The sequence below is a fragment of the Poecile atricapillus genome, chromosome 31, assembly GCF_030490865.1.
Source record: "Poecile atricapillus isolate bPoeAtr1 chromosome 31, bPoeAtr1.hap1, whole genome shotgun sequence".
NCBI classification, from domain to species: Eukaryota; Metazoa; Chordata; class Aves; order Passeriformes; family Paridae; genus Poecile; species Poecile atricapillus.
In genome coordinates this window covers 3643290-3669209 of record NC_081279.1, presented here as the reverse complement: position 1 = coordinate 3669209, position 25920 = coordinate 3643290, and the positions used below count along the sequence as shown (strand labels likewise).

General features: G+C 62.9%; 1 protein-coding gene across 1 annotated transcript in view; it reads left to right on the top strand.

Annotated features, from left to right (window-relative positions):
• Positions 1-25920, top strand: part of RYR1 (ryanodine receptor 1) — a 159959-nt gene that overhangs the window by 76969 nt on the left and 57070 nt on the right. Inside the window, 13 exon segments of the mRNA XM_058859886.1 lie at positions 1545-1656; positions 3032-3152; positions 4121-4290; positions 5883-6103; positions 7403-7493; positions 11890-12030; positions 13835-13998; positions 14972-15050; positions 16228-16317; positions 17703-17843; positions 18701-18778; positions 23260-23335; positions 24678-24801. Of these exon segments, the coding sequence (XP_058715869.1) occupies positions 1545-1656; positions 3032-3152; positions 4121-4290; positions 5883-6103; positions 7403-7493; positions 11890-12030; positions 13835-13998; positions 14972-15050; positions 16228-16317; positions 17703-17843; positions 18701-18778; positions 23260-23335; positions 24678-24801 (1608 nt within the window).

Here is a 25920-nt window from a genome sequence, read left to right as displayed (position 1 = left end):
AGATTGGGAGGGATTGGGAGGGATTGGGATTGATTTGGATTGATTTGGATTGATTGGGATGGATTGGGATGGATTGGGATGGATTGGGATGGATTGGGATTGATTGGGATTGATTTGGATTGATTGGGATTGATTGGGATTGATTGGGATTGATTGGGATTGGGATTGGGATGGATCGGGATTGATTTGGGTTGATTGGGATTGATTTGGGTTGATTAGGATTGATTGGGATTGATTGGGATTGATTTGGATTGATTGGGATTGGGATTGATTGGGATGGATTGGGATTGATTGGGGTTGATTGGGATTGGGGACCCCGCCAGGGATGGGCCCAGCGGCCGCAGGGAGAGGAGACCGTGAGAACTGGGATTGATTGGGATTGGGATGGATTGGGATTGATTGGGATTGATTGGGATTGATTGGGATGGATTGGGATTGGGATTGATTTGGATTGATTGGGATTGATTGGGATTGAGATTGGGATTGATTTGGATTGATTGGGATGGATTGGGATTGGGATTGGGATTGATTGGGATTGATTTGGATTGATTGGGATTGATTGGGATGGATTGGGATTGATTGGGGTTGATTGGGATTGGGGACCCCGCCAGGGATGGGCCCAGCGGCCGCAGGGAGAGGAGACCGTGAGAACTGGGATTGATTGGGATTGGGATGGATTGGGATTGATTGGGATTGATTGGGATTGATTGGGATGGATTGGGATTGGGATTGATTTGGATTGATTGGGATTGATTGGGATTGAGATTGGGATTGATTTGGATTGATTGGGATGGATTGGGATTGGGATTGGGATTGATTGGGATTGATTGGGATTGATTGGGATTGGGGACCCCGCCAGGGACGGGCCCAGCGGCCGCAGGGAGAGGAGACCGTGAGTGGAGGGAGTGGGATTGAGATTGGGAGGGATTGGGATGGATTGGGATTGATTTGGATTGATTTGGATTGATTGGGATTGATTGGGGTTGATTGGGATTGATTTGGATTGATTGGGATTGATTGGGGTTGATTGGGATTGATTTGGATTGATTGGGATTGATTGGGATTGGGATTGGGAGGGATTGGGATTGATTGGGATTGATTTGGATTGATTGGGATTGGGATTGATTTGGATTGATTGGCATTGGGATTGGGATTGGGATTGATTTGGATTGGGATTGATTTGGATTGATTGGGATTGATTTGGATTGATTGGGATTGATTTGGATTGATTGGGATTGGGATTGATTTGGATTGATTGGCATTGGGATTGGGATGGGATTGATTGGGATTGGGATTGATTAGGATTGATTGGGATTGGGATGGGATTGGGACTGGGACTGGGACTGGGATTGGGGTGAGGTTCACTGAGGATGAGGATGGCGACGAGAGGACCACGACGAGAAGCGCAGGTGGGGATGGACGGGGGGTCCCGGGGGTCCCGGGCTGAGGATGAGGATGATGATGAGGATGGAATGGGGTGGGGTGAAGATGATGGTGCTGGGATGGGCTGGGGGACCTCGGGGTGACCCCCTGGAGCCCCCCAGGTTCGGGCCCGAGGAGCCCCCCGAGGAGAACCGAGTTCACCTGGGCCACGCCATCATGTCCTTCTACGCCGCCCTCATCGACCTCCTGGGCCGCTGCGCCCCCGAGATGCACGTACGCTCCTGGGGAGGGGTCCTGGGGGTCCTGGGGGGTCTTGGGGGTTCTTGGGGGTTCTTGGGGGGGCTTGGGGGGTCCTGGGGAGGTCCGGGGGGGTCTTGGGGGGTCTTGGGGGACCTGGGGAGGTCCAGGGGGGTCTTGGGGGACCTGGGGGGTCCTGGGGGGTCTTGGGGGACCTGGGGGGGTCCTGGGGGGTCCTGGGGGACCTGGAGAGGGGTCCTGGGGGGATCCTGGGGGGTTTTGGGGGTCCTGTGGAGGTCCTGGGGGGGTCCTGGGGGGTCTTGGGGGACCTGGAGAGGGGTCCTGGGGGGTCCTGGGGGTCCTGGGGAGGGGTCCTGGAGGGTCCTGGGGGGTCCTGGGGGTCTTGGGGGGGCTTGGGGGGTCCTGGGGGTCTTGGGAGTCCTGGGGAGGGGTCCTGGGGGGTCCTGGGGGGATCCTGGGGGTCCTGGAGAGGGGTCCTGGGGGGTCCTGGAGGAGTCCTGGGGGGTCCTGGGGGGTCTTGGGGGACGTGGGGGGTCTTGGGAGTCCTGGGGAGGGGTCCTGGGGGTTCTTGGGGGACCTGGAGGGGGGTCCTGGGGGGTCTTGGGGGGGTGTCCTGGGGGGTCTTGGGGGTCCTGGGGGGGGGTCCTGGGGGGTCTTGGGTGACCTGGAGAGGGGTCCTGGGGGGTCTTGGGGGACCTGGAGAGGGGTCCTGGGGGTCCTGGGGAGGGGTTCTGGGGGGGGTCTTGGGGGACCTGGGGGGTCCTGGGGGGGGCTTGGGGGTCCTGGGGGGTCCTGGGGAGGTCCTGGGGGGTCTTGGGGGACGTGGGGGGGTCTTGGGAGTCCTGGAGAGGGGTCCTGGGGAGGGGTCCTGGGGGGTCCTGGGGGGATCCTGGGGGTTCTGTGGAGGTCCTGGGGGGGTCTTGGGGGGTCTTGAAGGTCCTGGGGGGTCCTGGGGTCCTGGAGAGGGGTCCTGGGGGGTCTTGGGGGACGTGGGGGGGTCTTGGGAGTCCTGGGGGGTCCTGGGGGACCTGGGGGGGCTTGGGGGACATGGGGGGTCTTGGGAGTCCTGGAGAGGGGTCCTGGGGGTCCTGGGGAGGGGTTCTGGGGGGGGTCCTGGGGGTCTTGGGGGTCCTGGGGGACCTGGAGAGGGGTCTTGGGGGGGTCCTGGGGGGTCCTGGGGGGATCCTGGGGGGTCTTGGGGATCCTGGGGGGTCCTGGGGTGTCCTGGAGAGGGATCCTGGGGGGTCTTGGGGGTGTCCTGGGGGGTCTTGGGGGTCCTGGGGGGATCCTGGGAGGGGTCCTGGGGGTCTTGGGGGATCCTGGGGAGGGGTCCTGGGGCGTCCTGGGGGGGTCAGGACCCGCGGTGTGACCCCCCCCGTGACCCCCCCAGCTGATCCAGGCGGGGAAGGGGGAGGCGCTGAGGATCCGGGCGATTCTGCGCTCGCTCGTCCCCCTGGAGGACCTGGTGGGGATCATCAGCCTCCCCCTGCAGATCCCAGCGCTGGGAAAAGGTGGGGAGGGGTCCCCAAATCCTGGGGAGGGGGACACCCCAAAATGTGGGGATCATGTGGGGATCATCAGCCTCCCCCTGCAGATCCCAGCGCTGGGAAAAGGTGGGGAGGGGTCCCCAAATCCTGGGGGGGTCACTGGGGTGGGGGACACCCCGAAATGGGGGCCCCCTGCAGATCCCAGCGCTGGGAAAAGGTGGGGAGGGGTCCCCAAATCCCGGGGGGGTCACCCCAAAAATGTGGGGATCTGGTGGGGATCATCAGCCTCCCCCTGCAGATCCCAGCGCTGGGAAAAGGTGGGGAGGGGTCCCCAAATCTGCTGCTCTGAGTTTTGGGGTCCCCCAGACGGGAACGTGGTGGAGCCCCGCATGGATTTGGGGGGGATGTCAGGATTTGGGGGGTTCTGAGCTGATTTTTGGGGTTCCCCAGACGGGATTTGGGGGTGTCTGAGCTGATTTTTGGGGTTCCCCAGACGGGAACGTGGTGGGACCCCACATGGATTTGGGGGGAATGCCAGGATTTGGGGGGCTCCCAGTGGATTTGGGGCAGTTTGGGGGGTTCTGAGCTGATTTTTGGGGTTCCCCACACGGATTTGGGGGTGTCTGAGCTGATTTTTGGGGTTCCCCAGACGGGAACGTGGTGGAGCCCCGCATGGATTTGGGGCAGTTTGGGGGGTTCTGAGCTGATTTTTGGGGTTCTGAGCTGATTTTTGGGGTTCCCCAGTGGATTTGGGGGTGTCTGAGCTGATTTTTGGGGGTCCCCAGACGGGAACGTGGTGGAGCCCCGCATGGATTTGGGGGGATGTCAGGATTTGGGGGTTCTGAGCTGATTTTCGGGGTTCCCCAGACGGATTTGGGGTGTCTGAGCTGATTTTTGGGGTTCCCCAGTGGATTTGGGGGTGTCTGAGCTGATTTTTGGGGTTCCCCAGATGGGATTTGGGGGTGTCTGAGCTGATTTTTGGGGTTCCCCAGACGGGAACGTGGTGGAGCCCCGCATGGCCGCCAGTTTCGTCCCCGAGCACAAGGCGCCCATGGTTCTGTTCCTGGACCGCGTTTATGGGGTGCAGAGCCAGGAGTTCCTGCTCCACGTGCTGGAAGTGGGGTTCCTGCCCGACATGCGCGCCGCCGCCTCGCTGGACACGGTCAGGGGCACCCCAAAACCCCTCCTGTGGGTCAGGGGCACCCCAAAACCCCTCCTGTGGGTCTGGGGGCACCCCAAAACCCCCCACAGGGTCCGCACTTCCCTCCTGTGGGTCAGGGGCACCCCAAAATCCCCCATTCCCTCCTGTGGGTCTGGGGCACCCCAAAACCCCTCCTGTGGGTCTGGGGGCACCCCAAAACCCCCCATTCCCTCCTGTGGGTCAGGGGCACCCCAAAACCCCCCCCAAGGGGTCCCCACTTCCCTCCTGTGGGTCAGGGGCACCCCAAAACCCCTCCTGTGGGTCTGGGGGCACCCCAAAACCCCCCACGGGGTCCCCGCTTCCCTCCTGTGGGTCAGGGGCACCCCAAAACCCCCCGTCCCTCCTGTGGGTCTGGGGGCACCCCAAAACCCCCCCTGGGGTCCCCCCCATTCCCTCCTGTGGGTCAGGGGCACCCCAAAACCCCCCTTGGGATGCCCCCATTCCCTCCTGTGGGTCAGGGGCACCCCAAAACCCCCCAAGGGGTCTCCCCCTTCCCTCCTGTGGGTCAGGGGCACCCCAAATAATCCCCCATTCCCTCCTGTGGGTCAGGGGCACCCCAAAACTCCCCTGTGGGATCCCTGGAATGGGGTGGTCCCCCCACTTCCCTCCTGTGGGTCTGGGGGCACCCCAAAACCCCCCAAGGGGTCCCCCCCTTCCCTCCTGTGGGTCTGGGGTCACCCCAAATAATCCATATGGGATGGGTCTGGGACCCCCAAAATCTCTATGGGGCGGGTTTGGGGATGCCCCAGGTGTCTTTGGGGTGGGTTTGGGGTCACCCCAAAATCTCTATGGGGAGGGTTTGGGGATCCCCAAATTTCCTCTGTTGGGTGGGTTTGGGGGTACCCCAAAATCTCTTTGGGGTGGGTTTGGGACCCCCAAAATCTCCTCTATGGGGCGGGTCTGGGGTACCCCAAAATCTTTATGGGGTGGGTCTAGGACCCCCAAAATCTCTATGGGGCAGGTTTGGGACCCCCAAAATCTCTATGGGGCAGGTTTGGGGTCCCCCCAAAATCTCTATGGGGTGGGTCTGGGACCCCCAAAATCTCTTTGGGTTGGGTTTGGGACCCCCCAAAATCTCTATGGGGTGGGTTTGGGACCCCCAAAATCTCTATGGGGTGGGTTTGGGGTACCCCAAAATCTCTATGGGGTGGGTCTGGGCCCCCCAAAATCTCTATGGGGTGGGTCTGGGGTACCCCAAATCTCTTTGGGGCGGGTTTGGGACCCCCAAAATCTCTTTGGGTTGAGTCTGGGACCCCCCAAATCTCTTTGGGGTGGGTTTGGGGGTCCCCCAAAATCTCCTTTATGGGGCGAATATGGGGGTGCCCCAAATCTCCTCTATGGGTTGGGTTTGGGGTACCCCAAAATCTCTATGGGGCAGGTTTGGGACCCCCAAAATCTCTTTGGGTTGAGTCTGGGACCCCCCAAATCCATTTGGGGCGGGTTTGGTGTCCCCCCCAATCCTCTCTCTGACCCACCCACCACCCCCCAAATCCCCCTCTATGGGTCCCAGCCCCCCACTTTCCCCCCGGTGACCCCCGGCCGTGTCCCCCCAGGCCACGTTCAGCACCACGGAGATGGCGCTGGCGCTGAACCGGTACCTGTGCCTGGCGGTGATGCCGCTCATCACCAAATGCGCGCCGCTCTTCGCCGGCACCGAGCACCGCGCCATCATGGTGGACTCCATGCTGCACACCATCTACCGCCTGTCGCGCGGCCGCGCCCTCACCAAGGCCCAGCGCGACGCCATCGAGGAGTGCCTGATGGCCCTCTGCAGGTGGGGGCTCGGGAGGGGCGCGAGATGGCGTCATGGGTGCTCAAAATGGCGTCATGGGTATTCAAAATGGCGTCGCGTGTCCCTAAAATGGCGTCGTGGGTACTCAAAATGGCGTCGTGTGTTCCCAAAATCAACCCAACTGCCATGGACAACCCAACCATGGCCGACCCAACCATGGCCAACCCAACCCAACCGTGGCCAACCCAACCGTGGCCAACCCAACCCAACCATGGCCGACCCAACCGTGGCCAACCCAACCCAACCATGGCCAACCCAACCTTCATGGCCAACCCAACCCAACCATGGCCGACCCAAAGTGGCCAACCCAACCCAACCATGGCTGACCCAACCTTCATGGCCGACCCAACCCAACCATGGCTGACCCAACCCAACCATGGCTGACCCAACCCAACCATGGCTGACCCAACCGTGGCCAACCCAACCCAACCATGGCCGACCCAACCGTGGCCAACCCAACCCAACCATGGCCAACCCAACCGTGGCCAACCCAACCCAACCATGGCTGACCCAACCGTGGCCAACTCAACCCAACCATGGCCGACCCAACCATGGCCAACCCAACCCAACCATGGCCGACCCAACCGTGGCCCAACCCAACCCAGCCATGGCCAACCCAACCCAGCAATGGCCAACTCAACCATGGCCCCAACCCACCATGGCCGATCCAACCATGGCCGACCCAACCCAACCATGGCCAACTCCCCTGTCACTGCCAAACCGATCCCAAGGCCACCACAAGTGCCGTGTCCCTCCCCGAGGCTCAGTGTGACGTCGGGTGGTGCTCCACAGGTGACCCCAGACCCCCCAGGTGACCCCAGCCCCCCCCAGGTGACCCCAGCCCCCCCAGGTGACCCCCCCAGGTGACCCCAGCCCCCCCCAGGTGACCCCCCAGGTGACCCCAGTCCCCCCAGGTGACCCCATTCCCCCCCCAGGTGACCCCAGTCCCCCCAGGTGACCCCAGCCCCCCCAGGTGCCCCCCCAGGTGACCCCCCAGGTGCCCCCCGTTGTCCCCCCAGGTGACCCCAGACCCCCCAGGTGACCCCCCAGGTGCCCCCCGTTGTCCCCCCAGGTGACCCCAGCCCCCCCAGGTGACCCCCCAGGTGACCCCAGCCCTCCCAGGTGACCCCAGCCCCCCCCAGGTGACCCCAGCCCCCCCAGGTGACCCCCCCAGGTGACCCCCAGCCCCCCCCCAGGTGACCCCAGCCCCCCCAGGTGACCCCCCCAGGTGACCCCAGCCCCCCCAGGTGACCCCCCAGGTGACCCCCGTTGTCCCCCCAGGTACATCCGCCCGTCCATGCTGCAGCACCTCCTGCGCCGCCTCGTCTTCGACGTCCCCATCCTCAACGAGTTCGCCAAGATGCCCCTCAAGGTGACCCCCCAGACCCAGACTGACCCCTGTGCTGACCACTGACCCCCAGACCATCCCCCATACTGACCACTGACCCCTGTGCTGACCACTGACCCCTGTGCTGACCCCCAGACCCAGACTGACCCCTGTGCTGACCACTGACCCCCCATACTGACCCCCAGACCCAGACTGACCCCCCATACTGACCACTGACCCAGACTGACCCCCCCCTGCTGACCACTGACCCAGACTGACCCCCCCTGCTGACCCCCAGACCCAGACTGACCCCTGTGCTGACCACTGACCCCCAGACCCAGACTGACCCCCCCATACTGACCACTGACCCCCAGACCCAGACTGACCCCCCCTGCTGACCCCCAGACCCAGACTGACCCCCCCATACTGACCACTGACCCCCCCTGCTGACCCCCAGACCCAGACTGACCCCCCCATACTGACCACTGACCCCCAGACCCAGACTGACCCCCCCTGCTGACCCCCAGACCCAGACTGACCCCCCCATACTGACCACTGACCCCCAGACCCAGACTGACCCCCCCATACTGACCACTGACCCCCTGTGCTGACCCCCAGACCCAGACTGACCCCCCCATACTGACCACTGACCCCTGTGCTGACCACTGACCCCCAGACCCAGACTGACCACCCATACTGACCACTGACCCCCAGACTGACCCCCCATACTGACCACTGACCCCTGTGCTGACCACTGACGCCCAGAATGACCCCTCATACTGACCACTGACCCCCAGACCACCCCCCATACTGACCACTGACCCCCAGACCACCCCCTGTACTGACCCCTGACCCCCAGAGCACCCCCCGTGCTGACCCCTGACCCCCAGACCCAGACTGACCCCCCCATGCTGTCCCCTGACCCCTGACTGTCCCCTGACTGACCCCGTGTCCCCCCACACTGTCCCCTGTGTCCCCTGTGTCCCCTGACTGTCCCCTGACTGTCCCCTGGTGTCCCCTGTGTCCCCTGACTGTCCCCTGTGTCCCCTGTGTCCCCTGAGTGTCCCCTGTGTCCCCTGAGTGTCCCCTGTGTCCCCTGACTGTCCCCTGACTGTCCCCTGTGTCCCCTGTGTCCCCTGTGTCCCCTGACTGTCCCCTGACTGTCCCCTGTGTCCCCTGACTGTCCCCTGTGTCCCCTGTGTCCCCTGACTGTCCCCTGAGTGTCCCCTGTGTCCCCTGACTGTCCCCTGTGTCCCCTGTGTCCCCTGTGTGTCCCCTGTGTCCCCTGTGTCCCCTGTGTCCCCTGTGTCCCCTGTGTCCCCTGACTGTCCCCTGTGTCCCCTGTGTCCCCTGACTGTCCCCTGAGTGTCCCCTGTGTCCCCTGACTGTCCCCTGTGTCCCCTGACTGTCCCCTGTGTCCCCTGTGTCCCCTGACTGTCCCCTGAGTGTCCCCTGTGTCCCCTGACTGTCCCCTGTGTCCCCCCTGTGTCCCCTGACTGTCCCCTGACTGTCCCCTGTGTCCCCTGTGTCCCCTGACTGTCCCCTGTGTCCCCTGTGTCCCCTGTGTCCCCTGTGTCCCCTGACTGTCCCCTGTGTCCCCTGTGTCCCCTGTGTCCCCTGACTGTCCCCTGTGTCCCCCCTGTGTCCCCTGAGTGTCCCCTGTGTGTCCCCTGTGTCCCCTGTGTCCCCTGTGTGTCCCCTGTGTCCCCTGTGTCCCCTGTGTCCCCTGTGTCCCCTGACTGTCCCCTGTGTCCCCTGTGTCCCCTGTGTCCCCTGTGTCCCCTGTGTGTCCCCTGTGTCCCCTGTGTCCCCTGTGTCCCCTGTGTCCCCTGACTGTCCCCTGTGTCCCCTGTGTCCCCTGACTGTCCCCTGAGTGTCCCCTGTGTCCCCTGACTGTCCCCTGTGTCCCCTGACTGTCCCCTGTGTCCCCTGTGTCCCCTGACTGTCCCCTGAGTGTCCCCTGTGTCCCCTGACTGTCCCCTGACTGTCCCCTGTGTCCCCTGACTGTCCCCTGTGTCCCCCCTGTGTCCCCTGACTGTCCCCTGACTGTCCCCTGTGTCCCCTGTGTCCCCTGACTGTCCCCTGTGTCCCCTGTGTCCCCTGTGTCCCCTGACTGTCCCCTGACTGTCCCCTGTGTCCCCTGACTGTCCCCTGACTGTCCCCTGTGTCCCCTGTGTCCCCTGACTGTCCCCTGAGTGTCCCCTGTGTCCCCTCAGCTGCTGACCAACCACTACGAGCGCTGCTGGCGCTATTACTGCCTGCCCAGCGGCTGGGCCCTGTGTCCCCTGTGTCCCCTGTGTCCCCTGTGTCCCCTGTGTCCCCTGTGTCCCCTGTGTCCCCTGAGTGTCCCCTGTGTCCCCTGTGTCCCCTGTGTCCCCTGAGTGTCCCCTGTGTCCCCTGTGTCCCCTGTGTCCCCTGACTGTCCCCTGTGTCCCCTGAGTGTCCCCTGTGTCCCCTGTGTCCCCTGTGTCCCCTGAGTGTCCCCTGTGTCCCCTGTGTCCCCTGTGTCCCCTGACTGTCCCCTGACTGTCCCCTGTGTCCCCTGTGTCCCCTGTGTCCCCTGACTGTCCCCTGACTGTCCCCTGACTGTCCCCTGACTGTCCCCTGTGTCCCCTGACTGTCCCCTGACTGTCCCCTGACTGTCCCCTGTGTCCCCTGTGTCCCCTGTGTCCCCTGACTGTCCCCTGACTGTCCCCTGTGTCCCCTGTGTCCCCTGTGTCCCCTGACTGTCCCCTGTGTCCCCTGTGTCCCCTGTGTCCCCTGACTGTCCCCTGTGTCCCCTGTGTCCCCTGTGTCCCCCCATGTCCCCTGGTGTCCCCTGACTGTCCCCTGTGTCCCCTGTGTCCCCTGTGTCCCCTGTGTCCCCTGAGTGTCCCCTGAGTGTCCCCTGAGTGTCCCCTGTGTCCCCTCAGCTGCTGACCAACCACTACGAGCGCTGCTGGCGCTATTACTGCCTGCCCAGCGGCTGGGCCCTGTGTCCCCTGTGTCCCCTGTGTCCCCTGTGTCCCCTGTGTCCCCTGACTGTCCCCTGACTGTCCCCTGTGTCCCCTGAGTGTCCCCTGTGTCCCCTCAGCTGCTGACCAACCACTACGAGCGCTGCTGGCGCTATTACTGCCTGCCCAGCGGCTGGGCCCTGTGTCCCCTGTGTCCCCTGTGTCCCCTGACTGTCCCCTGTGTCCCCTGTGTCCCCTGTGTCCCCTGACTGTCCCCTGTGTCCCCTGTGTCCCCTGTGTCCCCTGAGTGTCCCCTGTGTCCCCTGACTGTCCCCTGTGTCCCCTGTGTCCCCTGTGTCCCCTGAGTGTCCCCTGAGTGTCCCCTGACTGTCCCCTGTGTCCCCTCAGCTGCTGACCAACCACTACGAGCGCTGCTGGCGCTATTACTGCCTGCCCAGCGGCTGGGCCCTGTGTCCCCTGTGTCCCCTGTGTCCCCTGTGTCCCTTGTGTCCCCTGTGTCCCCTGTGTCCCCTGAGTGTCCCCTGTGTCCCCTGTGTCCCCTGACTGTCCCCTGTGTCCCCTGTGTCCCCTGACTGTCCCCTGAGTGTCCCCTGTGTCCCCTGACTGTCCCCTGACTGTCCCCTGACTGTCCCCTGTGTCCCCTGACTGTCCCCTGTGTCCCCTGTGTCCCCTGTGTCCCCTGTGTCCCCTGTGTCCCCTGACTGTCCCCTGTGTCCCCTGAGTGTCCCCTGTGTCCCCTCAGCTGCTGACCAACCACTACGAGCGCTGCTGGCGCTATTACTGCCTGCCCAGCGGCTGGGCCCTGTGTCCCCTGTGTCCCCTGTGTCCCCTGACTGTCCCCTGTGTCCCCTGACTGTCCCCTGAGTGTCCCCTGTGTCCCCTCAGCTGCTGACCAACCACTACGAGCGCTGCTGGCGCTATTACTGCCTGCCCAGCGGCTGGGCCCTGTGTCCCCTGTGTCCCCTGTGTCCCCTGTGTCCCCTGTGTCCCCTGTGTGTCCCCTGTGTCCCCTGTGTCCCCTGACTGTCCCCTGAGTGTCCCCTGTGTCCCCTCAGCTGCTGACCAACCACTACGAGCGCTGCTGGCGCTATTACTGCCTGCCCAGCGGCTGGGCCCTGTGTCCCCTGTGTCCCCTGTGTCCCCTGTGTCCCCTGTGTCCCCTGTGTCCCCTGTGTCCCCTGAGTGTCCCCTGTGTCCCCTCAGCTGCTGACCAACCACTACGAGCGCTGCTGGCGCTATTACTGCCTGCCCAGCGGCTGGGCCCTGTGTCCCCTGTGTCCCCTGACTGTCCCCTGAGTGTCCCCTGTGTCCCCTCAGCTGCTGACCAACCACTACGAGCGCTGCTGGCGCTATTACTGCCTGCCCAGCGGCTGGGCCCTGTGTCCCCTGTGTCCCCTGTGTCCCCTGACTGTCCCCTGTGTCCCCTGTGTCCCCTGTGTCCCCTGTGTCCCCTGACTGTCCCCTGAGTGTCCCCTGTGTCCCCTCAGCTGCTGACCAACCACTACGAGCGCTGCTGGCGCTATTACTGCCTGCCCAGCGGCTGGGCCAACATGGGGGTCAGCTCCGAGGAGGAGCTGCACCTCACCAGGAAACTCTTCTGGGGCATCTTCGACTCCCTGGCACACAAGGTGGGACTGGGGACACACCTGGGGACACACCTGGGGACAGGGGACACACCTGGGGACAGGGGATACACCTGGGGGACAGGGGATACACCTGGGGACACACCTGGGGGACACCTGGGGGACACCTGGGGGACAGGGGACACACCTGGGGACACACCTGGGGACAGGGGACACACCTGGGGACAGGGGACACGGCTGGGGGACAGGGGACACACCTGGGGACACACCTGGGGGACACCTGGGGGACACCTGGGGGACAGGGGACACACCTGGGGACACACCTGGGGGATAGGGGACACACCTGGGGACAGGGGACATGACTGGGGGACAGGAGACACAGCTGGGGACACAGCTGGGGACACACCTGGGGACACACCTGGGGGACAGGGGATACACCTGGGGACACCTGGGGGACACCTGGGGGACAGGGGACACACCTGGGTACACCTGGAGTCAGGGGACATGGCTGGGGGACAGGGGACACACCTGGGGACACACCTGGGGACACCTCAGGGACACTGGGATGGTGACACTGGGGGTGTGGGGATGGTGACACTGGTGACATGGTGCTGATGGTGACACGGTGATGATGCCAGCGGTGCCACGGGGGAGGTGCTCTGGTGGCCCTGGTGACACTGGTGCTCTGGTGTCCTCTGTCCCCATCCCTGTCCCCTGTCCCCATCCCCTGTCCCCTGTCCCTGTCCCCATCCCCTGTCCCCTGTCCCCATCCCTGTCCTGATTCCTGTCCTGATTCCTGTCCCCTGTCCCTTGTCCTCATCCCCTGTCCCCATCCCCTGTCCCCATCCCTGTCCCCATCCCCTGTCCCCATCCCCTGTCCCCTGTCCCCATCCCTGTCCCCATCCCCTGTCCCCATCCCTGTCCCCATCCCCTGTCCCCTGTCCCCATCCCTGTCCTGATTCCTGTCCTGATTCCTGTCCCGATTCCTGTCCCCTGTCCCCATCCCCTGTCCCCATCCCCTGTCCCCATCCCCTGCCCCCTGTCCCTGTCCCCATCCCCTGTCCCCTGTCCCCTGTCCCTGACTGTGTCCCCATCCCCTGTCCCTGTCCTCATCCCCATCCCCTGTCCCCATCCCCTGTCCCCTGTCCCTGTGTCCCCATCCCCTGTCCCTGTCCTCATGCCTGTCCCCTGTCCCCATCCCCTGTCCCCGTCCCCTGTCCCCTGTCCCCTGTCCCTGTCCCTGACTGTGTCCCCGTCCCCTGTCCCTGTCCTCATCCCCATCCCCTGTCCCCATGCCCTGTCCCTGACTGTGTCCCCTGTCCCCATCCCCTGTCCCCATCCCCTGTCCCCTGTCCCCATGTCCCCTGTCCCTGTGTCCCCATCCCCTGTCCCTGTCCCTGTGTCCCCTGTCCCCCTGTCCCCATCCCCTGTCCCCATCCCCATCCCCATCTCCTGTCCCTGTGTCCCCTGTCCCTGTGTCCCCATCCCCATCCCCTGTCCCCTGTCCCTGTGTCCCTGTGTCCCCTGTCCCCGTGGTGTCCCCTGTCCCCGTGTCCCCGTGTCCCCTGTCCCCGTGGTGTCCCCCTGTCCCTGTGTCCCCTGTCCCTGTGTCCCCATCCCCTGTCCCCTGTCCCCATGTCCCCTGTCCCTGTGTCCCCATCCCCTGTCCCCTGTCCCTGACTGTGTCCCCTGTCCCCATCCCCTGTCCCCATCCCCATCCCCTGTCCCTGTGTCCCCTGTCCCTGTGTCCCCATCCCCATCCCCTGTCCCCGTGTCCCCTGTCCCCGGTGTGTCCCCTGTCCCCATCCCCTGTCCCCGGTGTGTCCCCTGTCCCCTGGTGTCCCCGCAGAAGTTTGACGCGGATCTCTACAAGCTGGCCATGCCGTGTCTCTGCGCCATCGCGGGCGCGCTCCCTCCCGATTACGTTGACGCCAGTTACTCGTCCCGCACCGAGAAGAAAGCGTCGGTGGACGCCGAGGGCAACTTCGACCCCAAACCCGTCGAGACCCTCAAGTAGGACCCCCACGGACCCCTCCCTGTGCCAGCACCAGCCCCCCTGAGCCATCTGAGCCCCCCAAAACTGTCTGTCCTCATCCTGAGCCCCCCAACCTCATCCTGAGACCCCCTGACCTCATCCTGAGACCCCCAACCCTGTCCATCCTCATCCTGAGACCCCCTGACCCTGTCCATCCTCATCCTGAGACCCCCAACCTCCCCCTGAGACCCCCGACCTTGTCCATCCTCATCCTGAGACCCTCGACCTCATCCTGAGACCCCCTGACCTCATCCTGAGACCCCCAATCTCATCCTGAGACCCCCAACCCTGTCTGTCCTCATCCTGAGACCCCCTGACCCCATCCTGAGACCCCTGACCCCATCTGAGCCCCCAAAACTGTCTGTCCTCATCCTGAGACCCCCAACCCCATCCTGAGACCCCCTGACCCCATCCTGAGACCCCCAGCCCCTGTCCATCCTCATCCTGAGACCCCCAACCTCATCCTGAGCCCCCCAAAACTGTCTGTCCTCATCCTGAGACCTCTGACCTCATCCTGAGACCCCCAACCTCATCCTGAGCCCCCCAACCCTGTCTGTCCTCATCCTGAGACCCTCAACCCTGTCCATCCTCATCCTGAGACCCCCAACCCCATCCTGAGACCCCCTGACCCCATCCTGAGACCCCCAACCCTGTCCCTCCTCACCCTGAGACCCCCGACCTTGTCTGTCCTCATCCTGAGACCCCCTGACCCCATCCTGAGACCCCCAACCCCATCCTGAGACCCCCAACCCTGTCCATCCTCATCCTGAGCCCCCCAACCCCGTCCATCTTCCATCCCCATGGAGACCCCCAGCCTCTCCCAGGTCCCCCAGCCCCATCCAGCCCCCCATGGGGTTCATCCATCCTCCTCCTCCTCTTCTTCCTCCTCCTCCTCCTCCTCCTCCTCTTCCTCCTCCTCCTCCTCCTCCTCCTCACCCCGTGTCCCCCCAGCGTCATCATCCCCGAGAAGCTCGACGGTTTCATCAACAAATACGCCGAGTACACGCACGAGAAATGGGCCTTCGACAAGGTGAGACCCCCGGGACCCCCCCGGGACCCCCTGGGACACCCCGAGACCCCCTGGGACACCCCCAGGACACCCCCAGACCTCTGGGACCCCCCCAGACCTCTGGGACCACCCTGGGACCCCCCCAGGACACCCCCAGACCTCTGGGAGCCCCCCCAGGACACCCCCAGACCTCTGGGACCACCCTGGGACCCCCCCAGGACACCCCCAGACCTCTGGGACCCCCCCAGGACACCCCCAGGACACCCCCAGATCCACAATTGGACTTTCGGGGGTCCCAGAGCCCCCCCTGATCCACAATTGGATTTTGGGGGGTCCCAGAGCCCCCCCTGATCCAGAATTGGATTTTTGGGGGGTCCTGGAGCCCCCCCTGACCCAATTCCCCCCCAGATCCAGAACAATTGGATTTTGGGGGGTCCCAGAGGCCCCCCTGACCCAATTCCCCCCCCAGATCCAGAACAATTGGAGTTTTGGGGGTCCCAGAGCCCCCCCCAGATCCAGAATTGGAGTTTTGGGGGGTCCCGGAGTCCCCCTGACCCAATTCCCCCCCCCAGATCCAGAACAATTGGAGTTTTGGGGGTCCCAGAGCCCCCCCAGATCCAGAATTGGATTTTGGGGGGTCCCAGAGCCCCCCCTGACCCAGAATTGGATTTTTGGGGGGTCCTGGACCCCCCCCGATCCACAATTGGATTTTGGGGGGTCCCAGAGCCCCCCCTGACCCCATTCCCCCCCCCAGATCCAGAACAATTGGAGTTTTGGGGGTCCCAGAGCCCCCCCTGACCCAGAATTGGATTTTTGGGGGGTCCTGGAGCCCCCCCTGACCCAATTCCCCCCCCAGATCCAGAACAATTGGATTTTGGGGGGTCCCAGAGCCCCCCCTGACCCAGAATTGGAGTTTTGGGGGGTCCCAGAGCCCCCCTGACCCAGAATTGGATTTTTGGGGGGTCCCAGAGCCCCCCCCAGATCCAGAATTGGATTTTGGGGGGTCCCAGAGCCCCCCCTGACCCACAATTGGAGTTTTGGGGGTCCCAGAGCCCCCCCAGATCCAGAATTGGATTTTGGGGGTCCCAGAGCCCCCCCAGACCCAGAATTGGATTTTGGGGGGTCCCAGAGCCCCCCCTGACCCACAATTGGATTTTGGGGGGTCCCAGAGCCCCCCCTGACCCCATTTCCCCCCCAGATCCAGAACAATTGGACTTTCGGGGAGGCCGTGGACGAGGAAGCCAAAACTCACCCGATGCTGAGACCCTACAAAACGTTCTCGGAGAAGGTACCGGGGACCCCCGGACACCCCCAGACCCACGGGAGCACCCCCAGACCCACGGGAGCACCCCCAGACCCACGGGGACACCCCCAGACCCACGGGAACACCCCCAGACCCACGGGAGCACCCCCAGACCCACGTGGACACCCCCAGACACCCCCAGACCCACAGGGACACCCCCAGACACCCCCAGACCCACAGGGACACCCCCAGCCCCATAGGGACACCCCCAGACCCACAGAGACACCCCCAGACCCCCCCAGACCCACGGGGACACCCCCAGACCCACAGGGACACCCCCAGACACCCCAGACCCACGGGAGCACCCCCAGAACCCCCCCAGACCCACGGGGACACCCCCAGCCCCACGGGAACACCCCCAGACCCATATGGACACCCCGAGACCCACAGGGACACCCCCAGACACCCCCAGACCCACAGAGACACCCCCAGACCCACGGGGACACCCCCAGACCCGGGGGGACACCCCCAGACACCCCCAGACCCACAGAGACACCCCCAGCCCCACGGGGACACCCCCAGACCCACAGGGACACCCCCAGACCCACAGAGACACCCCCAGACACCCCCAGACCCACGGGAGCACCCCCAGACACCCCCAGACCCACGGGAGCACCCCCAGACACATGGAGACACCCCCAGACACCCCCAGACCCACGGGAGCACCCCCAGACCCACAGGGACACCCCCAGACACCCCCAGACCCACAGGGACACCCCCAGACCCACAGAGACACCCCCAGACCCACGGGGACACCCCCAGACCCACGGGAGCACCCCCAGACCCACAGGGACACCCCCAGACACCCCCAGACCCACAGGGACACCCCCAGACCCACGGGGACACCCCCAGACACCCCCAGACCCACAGGGACACCCCCAGACCCACAGAGACACCCCCAGACCCACGGGGACACCCCCAGACCCACGGGAGCACCCCCAGACCCACAGAGACACCCCCAGACCCACGGGGACACCCCCAGACCCCTGTGAACACCCCCAGACACCCCCAGACCCACAGGGACACCCCCAGACCCACGGGGACACCCCCAGAACCCCCCCAGACCCACGGGGACACCCCCAGACCCACAGGACACCCCCAGCCCCACAGGGACACCCCCAGCCCCAAATAGGGACCCCCCCAGCCCCATAGGGACCCCCCCAGCCCCATAGGGACCCCCCCAGCCCCATAATGGGGACCCCCAACCCCAAATGGGAACTCCCCCAGCCCCACATGGACCCCTCCAGAACCCACCCCTCTCCCCTTGGCCCCCAAGAAACGACTCTGGGAGAGCCCCCAGCCCCTTCCCTCCTCCTCCTCATGGACCCCCCCCCATTTTTGGGGTCCCCCTGACCCCCCCTGCCCCCCAGGACAAGGAGATTTATCGCTGGCCCATCAAGGAGTCCCTCAAGGCCATGCTGGCCTGGGAGTGGACGGTGGAGAAGGCGAGGGAGGGCGAGGAGGAGCGCTCCGAGAAGAAGAAAACGCGGAAAATCTCCCAAAACGCACAGGTGGGACCCCAAAAATACCTGGGGAGGGGGGATTAGAGGTGTGGGGTACCCCAAAAATACCTGGGGAGGGGGATCAGGGGTGTGGGGCACCCCAAAATCACCTGGGGGGTGGGAGAACCTGGAAAATGTCCCAAAACGCACAGGTGGGACCCTAAAAATCACCTGGGGAGGGGGAACAGAGGTGTGGGGCACCCCAAAAACACCTGGGGAGGGGGATGAGGGGAGTGGGGCACCCCAAAAATACCTGGGGGGGTGGAAGAACTCAGAAAATCTCCCAGAACGCACAGGTGGGACCCCAAAAACACCTGGGGAGGGGGAGTGGGGCACCCCAAAATCACCTGGGGAGGGGGATCAGGGGTGTGGGGCACCCCAAAAATACCTGGGGGGGTGGAAAGACCCAAAAAATGTCCCAAAACGCACAGGTGAGACCCCAAAAATATCTGGGGAGGGGGCGTGGGGCACCCCAAAATCACCTGGGGGGGTGGGAAGACCCAAAAAATGTCCCAAAACGCACAGGTGGGACCCCAAAAATACCTGGGGAGGGAGTGTGGGGCACCCCAAAAATACCTGGAGGGTGGGAGAACCTGGAAAATGTCCCAAAACGCCCAGGTGGGACCCCAAAATCACCTGGGGAGGGGGAATCAGAGGTGTGGGACCCCAAAATCACCTGGGGGGGATGGGAAGGGGGATCAGGGGTGTGGGGCACCCCAAAATCACCTGGGGAGGGGGATCAGGGGTGTGGGGCACCCCAAAATCACCTGGGGGGATGGGAGGGGGTCGGTGGGGGGGGGGGAGGGGAGACCCCAAGATCTTGGGGACCCCCTGACCCCCCCCCCCCATGTCCCCCCCTCCCCCAGGCCACCTACGACCCCTCCCACGGGTACAGCCCCCAGCCCGTGGACCTGAGCGGGGTCACCCTGTCCCGGGAGCTGCAGGTGAGGGGCCAGTGTCACCCAATGTCACCCAAATGTCACCCCAATGTCACCCCGGTGTCACCAGGGTCACCCCAATGTCACCCTGAAATCCCCCAGTGTCACCCCAGTGTCACCCCAATGTCACCCCAGGGTCACCCTGTCCCGGGAGCTGCAGGTGAGGGGCCAATGTCACCCAAATGTCACCTTAATGTCACCTTAATGTCACCCCAATGTCACCCCAGTGTCACCTTGGTGTCACCAGGGTCACCCCAATGTCACCCCAGGGTCACCAAGGTCACCCCAGGGTCACCCCAGGGTCACCCCAATGTCACCCCAGGGTCACCAGGGTCACCCCAATGTCACCCCAGGGTCACCCTGTCCCGGGAGCTGCAGGTGAGGGGCCAGTGTCACCCAAATGTCACCTTAATGTCACCCCAATGTCACCCCAATGTCACCCCAGGGTCACCCTGTCCCGGGAGCTGCAGGTGAGGGGCCAATGTCACCCAATGTCACCTTAATGTCACCTTAATGTCACCTTAATGTCACCCCAGTGTCACCCCAGTGTCACCCCAGGGTCACCCTGTCCCGGGAGCTGCAGGTGAGGGGCCAGGGTCACCCCAATGTCACCCAATGTCACCTTAATGTCACCCCAATGTCACCCTGAGATCCCCCAGTGTCACCCCAGTGTCACCCAAATGTCACCCCAATGTCACCTTAATGTCACCCCAATGTCACCCCAATGTCACCCCAGGGTCACCCTGTCCCGGGAGCTGCAGGTGAGGAGCTCGGGGTCACCCCAATGTCACCCCAATGTCACCCCAGGGTCACCAGGGTCACCCCAGGGTCACCCCAATGTCACCCCAATGTCACCCCAGGGTCACCAGGGTCACCCCAGGGTCACCCTGAGATCCCCCAGTGTCACCCCAGTGTCACCAGGGTCACCCCAATGTCACCCCAGTGTCACCCCAATGTCACCCCAGGGTCACCAGGGTCACACCAGTGCCCCCCAATGTCACTCAATGTCACCCCAATGTCACCCCAATGTCACCCCAGTGTCACCAGGGTCACCCCAATGTCACCCTAATGTCACCCCAGGGTCACCCCAGGGTCACCCTGTCCCGGGAGCTGCAGGTGAGGGGCCAGGGTCACCCAAATGTCACCTTAATGTCACCTTGGTGTCACCAGGGTCACCCCAATGTCACCTTAATGTCACCCCAGTGTCACCCCAGTGTCACCCCAGGGTCACCCCAGGGTCACCCTGTCCCGGGAGCTGCAGGTGAGGGGCCAGGGTCACCCCAATGTCACCTTAATGTCACCCCAATGTCACCTTAATGTCACCCCAGTGTCACCCCAGGGTCACCCTGTCCCAGGAGCTGCAGGTGAGGGGCCAATGTCACCCAAATGTCACCTTAATGTCACCCTAATGTCACCCTAATGTCACCCAAATGTCACCCCAATGTCACCCTAATGTCACCCAGTGTCACCCCAGTGTCACCCCAATGTCACCCTAATGTCACCCAGTGTCACCCCAGTGTCACCCCAGGGTCACCCTGTCCCGGGAGCTGCAGGTGAGGGGCCAATGTCACCCAAATGTCACCCCAATGTCACCCCAGTGTCACCCCGGTGTCACCAGGGTCACCCCAATGTCACCCCAGTGTCACCCCAGGGTCACCCCAGGGTCACCCTGTCCCGGGAGCTGCAGGTGAGGGGTCAATGTCACCCAAATGTCACCTTAATGTCACCCCAGTGTCACCCAGTGTCACCCCAGTGTCACCCCAGTGTCACCCCAGGGTCACCCCAGGGTCACCCTGTCCCGGGAGCTGCAGGTGAGGGGCTCGGGGTCACCCAAATGTCACCTTAATGTCACCTTAATGTCACCCAATGTCACCCCAATGTCACCCCAATGTCACCTTAATGTCACCCCAGTGTCACCCCAGGGTCACCCTGTCCCGGGAGCTGCAGGTGAGGGGCCAGGGTCACCCAAATGTCACCCTAATGTCACCCCAATGTCACCCTGTCCCGGGAGCTGCAGGTGAGGGGCCAATGTCACCCAAATGTCACCTTAATGTCACCCTAATGTCACCCCAGTGTCACCCCAGTGTCACCCTGTCCCGGGAGCTGCAGGTGAGGGGCCAATGTCACCCAAATGTCACCTTAATGTCACCCCAATGTCACCTTAATGTCACCTTAATGTCACCCCAATGTCACCCTGAAATCCCCCAGTGTCACCCCAGTGTCACCCCAGTGTCACCCCAGGGTCACCCTGTCCCGGGAGCTGCAGGTGAGGGGCCAGGGTCACCCAAATGTCACCTTAATGTCACCCCAATGTCACCCCAGTGTCACCCCAGGGTCACCCTGTCCCGGGAGCTGCAGGTGAGGAGCCAGGGTCACCCAAATGTCACCTTAATGTCACCCAAATGTCACCCCAGTGTCACCAGGGTCACCCCAGTGTCACCCCAGGGTCACCCCAGGGTCACCAGGGTCACCCCAATGTCACCCTGAGATCCCCCAGGGTCACCCCAGTGTCACCCCAGGGTCACCCTGTCCCGGGAGCTGCAGGTGAGGGGCCAGTGTCACCCAAATGTCACCTTAATGTCACCCCAATGTCACCCCAATGTCACCTTAATGTCACCCCAGTGTCACCTTAATGTCACCCCAATGTCACACCAGGGTCACCCTGTCCAGGGAGCTGCAGGTGAGGGGCTAATGTCACCCCAATGTCACCTTAATGTCACCCCAATGTCACCCCAATGTCACCTTAATGTCACCCCAGTGTCACCTTAATGTCACCCCAGTGTCACCCTGTCCCGGGAGCTGCAGGTGAGGGGCCAGGGTCACCCAAATGTCACCTTAATGTCACCCAAATGTCACCTTAATGTCACCCCAATGTCACCCCAATGTCACCCCAATGTCACCCCAGTGTCACCCCAGTGTCACCCAGTGTCACCCCAATGTCACCCCAGGGTCACCCTGTCCAGGGAGCTGCAGGTGAGGGGCCAGTGTCACCCCAATGTCACCTTAATGTCACCTTAATGTCACCCCAGTGTCACCAGGGTCACCCCAATGTCACCCTGAGATCCCCCAGTGTCACCCCAGTGTCACCCCAGGGTCACCCTGTCCCGGGAGCTGCAGGTGAGGGGCCAGGGTCACCCCAATGTCACCCCAATGTCACCCCAGTGTCACCCCAATGTCACCTTAATGTCACCCCAGGGTCACCCCAGTGTCACCTTAATGTCACCCAAATATCACCCCAGGGTCACCCCAATGTCACCAGGGTCACCCCAGGGTCACCCCAATGTCACCAGGGTCACCCCAGTGTCACCGCCGTGTTCCTTGGGTTCCCCCTCACAGGGGGTGGCTCCCCAAATCCCCCCTAAACCTCCCCAAATCCCCCCGAACCCCCCCCAAACCCTCCCCAAACCCCCCTAAACCCCCCTCAAACCCCCCCAAACTCCCCCCAAACCCCCCCAAACCCTCCCCAAACCCCCCTAAACCTCATCAAACCCTCCCCAAACCACCCTAAACCCCCCTGAAACCCCCCCAAACTCTCCCCAAATCCCCCCTAAAGCTCCCCAAATTCTCCCAAACCCCCCCCAAACTCACCTCAAATCCCCCCAAGCTCACCCCAAACCCCCCCCAAACCACCCTAAACCCCCCTCAAACCACCCCAAACTCTCCACAAATCCTCCCCAAACCTCCCCAAACCCCCCCCAAACCCCCCAAGCTCACCCCAAACCCCCTCAAACCCCCTGAAAGCCACCCCAACCCCCCCAAACTCACCCCAAACCCCCCAAACCCCCCCAAGCTCACCCCAAACCCCCCAAACCCCCCCAAACTCACCCCAAACCCCCCCAAACCTCACCTCAAACCCCCCCAAACCCCCCCAAATCCCCCTCAAATCCCCCCAAACCCCCCAAACTCACCCCAAACCCCCCCAAACCCCCCCAAGCTCACCCCAAACCCCCAAAACTCACCCCAAACCCCCCCAAACTCACCCCAAACCCCCTCAAACCCCCCCAAACCCCCCCAAACTCCCCCAAACCCCCCAAAACTCACCTCAAACCCCCCCAAACCCCCCAAATCCCCCTCAAATCCCCCCAAACCCCCCCCAAACTCACCTCAAACCCCCCCAAACCCCCACAAGATCACCCCAAACCCCCCAAAACTCACCCCAAACCCCCCCAAACCCCCTCAAACCCCCCCAAGATCACCCCAAACCCTCCCAAACCCCCCCAAAACTCACCCCAAAACTCACCCCAAACCCCCCCAAACCCCCTGAAACCCCCCCAAAGCCCCCCAAGCTCACCCCAAACCCCCCAAAACTCACCTGAAACCCCCCCAAAGCCCCTGAAACCCCCCCAAAGCCCCCCAAGCTCACCCCAAACCCCCCCAAACTCACCCCAAACCCCCCTAACTCCCCCCTAACCCCCCCAAACCCCCCAAACTCACCCCAAACCCCCCCAAAACTCACCCCAAACCCCCCAAACCCCCGGCCCCCCCAGGCCATGGCGGAGCAGCTCGCTGAGAATTATCACAACACCTGGGGCCGCAAAAAGAAACTGGAGCTGGAGGCCAAGGGTGAGACCCCTCCCCAAATCGGGGGGTCCTGGGTGCTGGTTTGGGGAGGTTCAGGGTGTTAATTTGGGGGTCCAGGGTGTTAATTTGGGGGGGTTAATTTGGGGGGGTTCAGGGTGTTGATTTGGGGGAGTTTGGGGCGTTAATTTGGGGGGTCCTGGGCGCTGGTTTGGGGGTTCCAAGGCTGTTTTGGGGGTCCAGGGTGCCGATTCGGGAGTCCAGGGTGCTGATTTGGGGGTCCAGAGGGTTAATTCGGGGGTTCAGGGTGCCGATTTGGGGGTTCAGGGTGCTGATTTGGGGGTCCAGGGTGCCGATTTGGGGGTTCAGGGTGCCGATTTGGGGGTCCTGGGTGCCGATTTGGGGGTTCAGGGTGCTGATTTGGGGGTCCAGAGGGTTAATTTGGGGGTTCAGGGTGCTGATTTGGGGGTTCCAAGGCTGATTTGGGGGTCCAGGGTGATAATTTGGGGGTCCTGGGTGCCGATTTGGGGGTTCCAAGGCTGTTTTGGGGGTCCAGGGTGTCGATTTGGGGGTTCAGGGTGCCAATTCGGGGGTTCCAAGGCTGTTTTGGGGGTCCAGGGTGCCGATTTGGGGGTTCAGGGTGCCAATTCGGGAGTCCAGGGTGCTGATTTGGGGGTCCAGAGGGTTAATTTGGGGGTTCAGGGTGCCGATTCGGGAGTCCAGGGTGCCGATTTGGGGGTTCAGGGTGCCGATTTGGTGGTCCAGGGTGTCAATTTGGGGGTCCTGGGTGCTGATTTGGGGGTCCAGGGTGTGGATTTGGGGGTTCCAAGGCTGATTTGGGGGTCCAGGGTGCCAATTCAGGGGTTCAGGGTGCTGTTTTGGGGGTTCAGGGTGTCGATTTGGGGGTCCAGGGTGCCGATTTGGGGGTTCCAAGGCCGATTCGGGGGTCCAGGGTGTCGATTTGGGGTCCAGGGTGCCGATTTGGGGGTCCAGGGTGCCAATTTGGGGGTTCAGGGTGTCGATTCGGGGGTCCAGGGTGCCGGTTCGGGGGTCCAGGGTGTCGATTTGGGGGTTCCAAGGCTGTTTTGGGGGTCCTGGATGTTGATTTAGGGGTACCAAGGCTGATTTGGGGGTCCAGGGTGTGGATTTGGGGGTTCCAAGGCTGTTTTGGGGGTCCAGGGTGCCAATTTGGGGGTCCAGGGTGCGGGTTTGGGGGTCCAGGGTGCCAATTTGGGGGTTCCAAGGCCGATTCAGGGGTCCAGGGTGCCGATTTGGGGGTTCAGGGTGCCGATTCGGGAGTCCAGGGTGCCGGTTTGGGGGTTCAGGGCACTGATTTGGAGGTCCAGGGTGCGGATTTGGGGGTTCAGGGTGCTGTTTTGGGGCGCAGGGGGCGGCTCCCACCCGCTGCTGGTGCCCTACGACACGCTGACCGCCAAGGAGAAGGCGCGAGACCGAGAGAAGGCGCAGGAGCTGCTCAAGTTCCTGCAGCTGCACGGATACGCCGTCACACGGTGAGGGGGACCCCAAAAACACCCCCTGGGACCCCAAAAACAACCCTGGGACCCCAAAAAACCTTCCTGGGAACCCAAAAACACCCCCTGGGACCCCAAAAACACCCCCTGGGAACCCAAAAACAACCCTGGGAACCCAAAAACAACCCTGGGAACACAAAAAACCTTCCTGGGAACCCAAAAACACCCCCTGGGACCCCAAAAACACCCCCTGGGAACCCAAAAACAACCCTGGGAACACAAAAAACCTTCCTGGGACCTCAAAATATTCCCTGGGGAACCCAAAAACCACCCCTGGGAACCCAAAAACCAGCCCTGGGAACCCAAAAAACCTTCCTGGGAACCTAAAAACAGCCCTTGGAACCCAAAAAACCTTCCTGGGACCTCAAAATATTCCCTGGGAACTCAAAAACCACCCCTGGGACCCCAAAAAACCTTCCTGGGAACACAAAATACCCCTGGGAACTCAAAAAACCTTCCTGGGACCCCAAAAACACCCCCTGGGACCCCAAAAAACCTTCCTCGGACCTCAAAATATCCCCTGGGGAACCCAAAAAACCTTCCTGGGACCCCAAAAACAACCCTGGGAACCCAAAAACACCCCTGGGAACTCAAAAAACCTTCCTGGGACCTCAAAATATTCCCTGGGGAACCCAAAAACCACCCCTGGGAACCAAAAAACCTTCCTGGGACCCCAAAAACACCCCCTGGGACCCCAAAAACAGCCCTGGGAACCCAAAAAACCTTCCTGGGAACCCAAAATATTCCCTGGGGAACCCAAAAACACCCCTGGGACCCCAAAAACACCCCCTGGGACCCCAAAAAACCTTCCTGAGGCCCCAAAAACAACCCTGGGAACTCAAAAAACCTTCCTGGGACCTCAAAATATTCCCTGGGGAACCCAAAAAACCTTCCTGGGAACCCAAAAACACCCCTGGGAACACAAAAAACCTTCCTGGGATCCCAAAATACCCCATGGGACCTCAAAAAACTTTCCTGGGAACTCAAAAACACCCCCTGGGACCCCAAAAACCACCCCTGGGAACTCAAAAAACCTTCCTGGGACCTCAAAATACCCCTGGGACCCCAAAAAACCTTCCTGGGAACCCAAAAACAGCC